Source organism: Manacus candei, unplaced genomic scaffold (genome assembly GCF_025592945.1).
Source record: "Manacus candei isolate 608988 ecotype Guabito, Panama unplaced genomic scaffold, ASM2559294v1 h1tg000154l, whole genome shotgun sequence".
NCBI classification, from domain to species: domain Eukaryota; kingdom Metazoa; phylum Chordata; class Aves; order Passeriformes; family Pipridae; genus Manacus; species Manacus candei.
The window spans coordinates 135,645-141,912 of NW_026138202.1; the positions used below are offsets into that span (position 1 = coordinate 135,645).

The 6,268-nt window shown below is 62.5% G+C and overlaps 1 protein-coding gene across 1 annotated transcript; it reads left to right on the forward strand.

The window, feature by feature from the left end:
• The first annotated feature begins 6 nt into the window (after nt 1-6).
• HTRA2 (HtrA serine peptidase 2) lies at nt 7-5,665 on the forward strand. Its single transcript, XM_051772652.1, has 8 exons — nt 7-396; nt 985-1,189; nt 1,261-1,455; nt 1,650-1,682; nt 2,113-2,221; nt 2,839-2,908; nt 4,940-5,035; nt 5,326-5,665. Exons 1-8 carry the CDS (start codon nt 41-43, stop codon nt 5,489-5,491), a joined length of 1,230 nt encoding a protein of 409 aa, XP_051628612.1. The 5' UTR covers nt 7-40; the 3' UTR covers nt 5,492-5,665.
• The last annotated feature ends 603 nt before the right edge of the window (nt 5,666-6,268 follow it).

The following is a 6,268-nucleotide window of genomic DNA, read 5'->3' on the forward strand; positions in this document are numbered from 1 at the left end:
TCGCCCCGGCGGGGCGGGGCTTCCGCTCGGCAGCGGCAGCATGGCGGCGGCGGCGCGGAGAGTGCGTGTCCCGCGGGTCCCGCTTCCACCGGTAGCGTTGCGGTGGTGCCGAGCACTCACCGGGGCCGCCGAGCCTCCTCCGCCACCACCACCACCCCCACCCCTTCCTCCGCCGGCCCCCGCTGGGGGCCGGGCGCTGGCGGCGGCAGTGGGCGCGGGAGCGGCGGCGCTGGTGCTGCTGTGGGCCCGGGAGCGCCGGCGGCCCGCGCTGAGCGCAGCCGTGCCCGCCCCGCCGCCCGCTCCGCCGCCTGCCTCGCCCCGCGCCGCCTTCAACTTCATCGCCGACGTGGTGGAGAAAACGGCACCCGCGCTGGTCTACGTGGAGATCGTGGGCAGGTGCCGGCATCGGGCGGTCCGCGGAAGGGATCCCCCGCTTCCCTGCGCAGTGCAGCCTCCGCCGGGCTCTCCTGCAGCCGCCCTGATCTGTGTCCCTGAACCGGACACGGCGTCCCATGGGGTCCCCCAAGTGCCACGGGAGAGACCGACACGGTCCCGCTGCCCGTGCACGCAGCTGGCACACGGAGACACGCCACGGGGACACACGGCTGCCATCCACCGCTGCCACCTCCTTGTCCTCCGGGACCGTCGAGCAGAGCTGCCTTTCAGGCTGCTCTGTCACTTTGCCTCAGGAGCACCGCTTTGCATTTATTTCCCTTTGCACTCCATAATCTCACCATCCAGCACCTCACCTCCAGCCTCTCGGAGCATCTCAGGGCAGCAGCTTTGCCCTCCAGCCTGGTCACACCTGTGTCCGGTGTCACACCCTCTGCCTCACAATGGGAAAAGCTGCTGCCCAGACATCCTCACTGTTCCCCGCTGCTTCCCAGCCCTACCCATCTGTGTGGCCCCACCTGCCCTCCCTGGAGTCCCCACCAGACCCCACAGGGTCCCTGCCACCCATCCTGACCTGTGCCCCCCTCGCAGGCACCCCTTTCTGGGCCGGGACGTGCCCATCTCCAACGGCTCGGGGTTCCTGGTGTCCCCGGACGGGCTCATCGTCACCAACGCACACGTGGTGGCCAACCGGCGGCGCGTGCGGGTGAAGCTGGCGAGCGGCGAGCAGTACGACGCCGTGGTGCAGGACGTGGACCAGGTGGCCGACATCGCCACCATCAAGATCAAGCCCAAGGTGTGTGTCACGGTGTGGGGACGTGGGGACCCTCCCTTCTCCCCTCCTGCTCACCGTCCTGCTCCCCACAGCACCCGCTGCCCACGCTGCCGCTGGGCCGCTCGGCCGAGGTGCGGCAGGGCGAGTTCGTGGTGGCCATGGGCAGCCCCTTCGCGCTGCAGAACACCATCACCTCGGGCATCGTGAGCTCGGCGCAGCGCGGCAGCCGCGAGCTGGGCCTGGCCGCCTCCGACATGGAGTACATCCAGACCGACGCCGCCATCGATGTAAGGGTGTGGGGCTGGGCAGGGCTGTGGGGGCTGGGGGAGGAGGGGGCTCACACGGAGCAATGGGAGCTGAGGGGGTTCTGGCCGGTCACCCGGGCACTCTGGGATCAGCCTGACCCAGTTCCTGGGATCGGCCTCCTGCCATTGCTGCCAGGGGTTCTCATGGTCTGCTCGCTCTCTCTCCTCTGCTGCAGTTTGGGAACTCCGGGGGCCCCCTCGTCAACCTGGTGAGTCCTGCTGCTTGTCCCCTTGCTGGCTGGGGTAGAGATGTGCTGTGTGCCCCTCACTCTGTGCCCCTCTACGGGAGCGCTTGTGGGTGCCAGGAGGGAGGGCCTGTGAGTCCTTCAGGCTCCCTGTGAGGAGGAGGATTCAGCCTGGCATGGGAACCCTGTGCAGCATCTGAGGGAGCCAGAGCCGATGGAACTCTGGTGGAGCTGAGCCCTGCCCAGTGAGGCATGGCTGGTGCTGGTTGGGCAGAGTGAAGAGCTGGGTGGGCTCAGCCCCTGGGCCCTGCCCGGCCTTGGCAGGGTCAGGCAGGACACAGGAGCAGCAGCCTGGGAAGGGGTGGGCACGCAGCTGGGACCTCAGGCTGGTGCAGTAGTTCCCCTGCTCTCCACAGTGACCCAGGCTGGGTATCCCAGTGCCCTTTCCCTGCAGGATGGCGAGGTGATTGGGGTGAACACCATGAAGGTGACATCGGGCATCTCCTTTGCCATCCCCTCCGACCGGCTCCGGAAGTTCCTGCAAAGGGAGGAGCAGCGCAAGAGTGAGTGGGAGCCTCCCTGCTCGGGTGCTGGGGAGCAGGATGAGAGAGAGAAGCTCTGGCACAGCTGGGCTCCAAGCCTTTCTTCCACATGAGGGCAAGGAGGGCAGGAGAAGGAGCCTTTGGGGTCCCATCTGGCATGAAATTCTCCTGTGCCACTGGAAGGCTGTGCTGCTGCTGCTGCCCTACCTACAGCTGCCTGCCTCTGCTGCAGGTCAGATGTCCTAAGTAACCTGCATCTGGTGTGCAGTGGAAGTCCAGGTGTAGGATTCAGTGGTAGTGTAGAGGACAAGTCCTTCATTTGGCCATGTGGAATGCTGCCCCTTTCTGTGCCCCTGTGTGTGAGAATTATTTAAGGCAGACTTCTGTCTGGTTCTCCTGTGATGCCAGGGAGGGACATTCTCAGTCAAAAAAATGACAAACTGGGGAAGCAAAGTCAGTGCAAAGTGCAACACCTGTAACACTTTCCCTGGTACCACGAGCTGGACTGAGCTATTGCGGGGACTGGGAATGGCTCTGCACACACTACCTGCCCTGAGGGCTGTGGGGCTCAGCCCAGCGCTGTTCTGAGTGTGTCTCTGTTTTGCAGCCATGACATTCCGTGTCCTTTCCTTCGGCAGGCTCTTGGTTTGGCAATGCAGAGACGAAGCGCCGGTACATCGGGGTGATGATGCTGACCCTCACTCCCAGGTGCCTGTCCTGAGCTCGGGGGCCAAAAGACTGGTCCTGTTGGGGCAGGCATGTAATGGGATCTTCCCAACTAACTGAAGGTGCCTGGTTTTGGTAGGATTGTCTTCACAGCTTAAACTTTCAGTCCTGAATCTCTTTGTGCTCACGTTGTGGTTAGACTACAGACTGGTCTAACGAGGCTTGCTGGGGGACCTTCTGGCTCTCTACAACTTCCTGACAGGAGGGGTGCAGCCAGGTCGGGCTCTGCTCCTGGGGAACAAGCAACAGGATGAGAGGAAAAAGCCTCAGGCTGTGCCAGGGGAGGTTTGGGTTGGATAGTGGGAAAATTCCTTCCTGGAAAGGGCTGTCCAGCCCTGGCACAGCTGCCCAGGGCAGGAGGGGAGACCCCATCCCAGGAGGGATTTAACAGCCCTGTGGATGTGGCACTTGGGGACATGGTCAGTGGTGGTCTTGGCAGTTCTGGGGGGGAGCAGTTGGATTTGATCTTAAAGATCTTTTCTAACCCAAACAATTTTGTGAGTCCATGAAGGACCAATGTCAGGAGCGAACAGGACCTGCACTCTCACCTCTGGGAACAGTTCTCAAGGACACCAGCTGCTCCCGTTCCTTGGCTCTTGCAGCCACCTTTAGGTGACCTTCAGCTGCCTTGTGGGGCTCAGCACGTTGCTGGGGGTGGTGTTGTGCCATGCTGGGCAAACACTTTTCAGGGCCATGCTCTGCCCTCCTAAAGCTCTCGTGACTCCCGTGGGCTGGTTGGGTCTGTGGGCTGCCTACACGCATGGGTGCCACGAGCAGCCTCTGGGGCTCCTGCCTGACCTCAAAGGGAGGAGCAGGTGCTCTGTGTCCCCTGAAGGGGGTGGTGGGGGCACAGCCAGCACTGCCGGCAGCCCCGGTGGGTGCCCAGTAGATGGTGCTGGTACTCGGCAGAACCCAAGGAATGTGGGAACCCAGCCTCCTGCTTCCCTGGGCACGCTGCGGGACAGGGTCTGTGAGGAAGCAGCGTGAAATGCGTCAGACGTGGCTCCTGGGAAGCGGGTCCAGCTTCCGCACAGCCAGCGAGCCGGTCCAGGGAAACCACCTGACTGTGAGGCTTCTTTGTCTCCAGGGGGAAGGTCTTCCAAGAAGGCATTGCTTGCCTTGGAAAAGGATGACTGGTCTGAACACGCTCATTGCAAAGGCCAGAACCTTTCCCTGGCACAGGAAGGGGAAGCTCTGTGTTGAGCACGGTGCAGACCCTGTTGTTCTGTCAGGAAGGGATGGCAGCTTGCACTGAGCTGTGGGACAGTGCTGTAGAGCTCTGCACGGACCACTGCCATATGAGGAGCCCTGACTGGCTGAGCAGGGACCTGGTGGGAGCAGAGCTGGGCAGAGACTGTGAGTGTCTGAGGCTGCAGGGATCAGAGCCACTGCGGTGTTTGAGGGAAGAATGCTGTTCTTCAGTCTGGGGAGATCCAGCTGGAGTGCTGCATCCACTTCTGGATACGTTCAGGAGGGACGAGAAGATATTGGGGAGAGTCCGAAGTGGAGCTGTGAGAGATGCAGAGTTTAAGCTTGGTTTAGAAAACTTAAAATCTGTGAGAAAGTTGGAGGAACTGGGATTATTTAGTCTCTAGATTCCAGAGGAAAGATGTGGGTAGAGCTCTGGTGACAGGTCTGGCAGGAAGAGGGGCATGGCTTGTGTTGTGTGTCCTGCCCAACCAGGGCAGAGAAGGGAAACTGCAGCAGGGGAGGGGTGGGTCTGACACGGGGAAGAGCGATGTGATGTGGGGACATGCATCACCACAACTCTGATCCAGATGGCAGCTGCTCCAGTAGTTTCCAGCTCTCCCTGGCGCCACTGGGACTCTTGTCCTCTTCTTTTGACAGAGTGGTGGTGGTGTTTGGGGCTGGCAGCTGTGCTTGTACACAGCAGTGTGCAGGGACACAGGAGGGGAGGTTCTGTGTCTGGTCTCTGAGCCTGTGCAGCTGGGGTGGGGTGGGAGCCCTGCTCTGCTTCCAGCTCCATCCCTGACGCCAATTCCCACTATGCAGCATCCTGGCGGAGCTGAAGCTGCGTGACCCCAGCTTCCCCGACGTGTCCTACGGTGTGCTGATCCACAAGGTGATCATCGGCTCCCCGGCCCATCAGTAAGTGCTGCCCTGTGCCTCGGGATGTGTGAGGGAGCAGCTGTGCCAAGGGGGATGTGTTTAGCTCCATGTGTTTTGCTCCAGAGCAGTAGGGCTTGGCCTTGCAGCAGAAACCACCTGGGCACCCTTGCCCAGGCTGGATGTCCCCATTGGCTGAGGTACCAGCGTGGCTGGAGGAACACCTGGTGCCACGGCCCAAGGCTCCTGTGCCTGCCCCTCCATCCTTCAGGGTTGATGAAGCTGAGTGGCTGCTTTGCCCACTTTGTGCTCCATCCGTGTTCTCCCCGCAGGGCTGGGCTGAAGGCCGGTGACGTGGTGCTGGAGATCAATGGGACGGCGTCGCGGCGCGCCGAGGACGTGTACGAGGCGGTGCGGACGCAGCAGAACCTGGCCATGCTGGTGCGCCGCGGCCACGACACGCTGCTGCTGAGCGTCGTGCCTGAGGCGACGGAATAGCGGGGACCGCCCGGGGCTGAGAGCAGGACTGAGCTGTGTCTGTGCCAGCCAGGCAGGGCCTGAGAGCTCATGCAGGGCTGGAAGGAGCCAGGAGAGGGGCCCAGCCCGGTGCTTGGGTGACTTGTGGTGCAGCAATTTCCCTCTGTACTCAAAATAAAGCACTTTTCTAGGGGCCTCCATGCCACATCACCTTCTCACAACAGCAGCAGTTGCCTGGTGGAGGCCGGGCCGCGTGGGACCCTGCCCCTCCTGTCAGTCCTCACACAAGACCTTCCAGGTGGAGCAGAGCTGGCTGTGCCTCCAGGGACCTCCTCAGCGTTAGTGGTGTCCTGCCACCTGCTCAGTACCCACGCAGCTGGGATCTCACTCCTCCATCTGTACCAGCCTGGCAGCTGTCAAGCTTCATGCAGCCCCTCTGTGGTGAGAGCAGCCCTGGAGCAGCTCTGGGACCGGCAGTTCTTCCCCGGAGTGCAGCCGAGCTGCTCCATGTTGCTGTGGCTGTGCCGTGTTCAGCCGGTCACATCGCTTCTGCTGGGAGCTCTGTGAGCATTCCGAGGTCTGTGCCCACGTCCCCTCCCACACAGCAGCGTTCCAGGCCATGGTGAAAGGGGTGTTGATGCTGGACTTTGCCGTGGCCGAGGCAGCGTCTCCTGGCCCTGATGTTCGGGAGGGCCGAGGGTGGAAGCTGGGCCGGGGCTGTGCCTGTCCCACCCAGCCCTGTGTCCGCTCCCACACACACCCGGCCCCTGGGGACAGCTGGGCCCGTCCCTGTGCTGT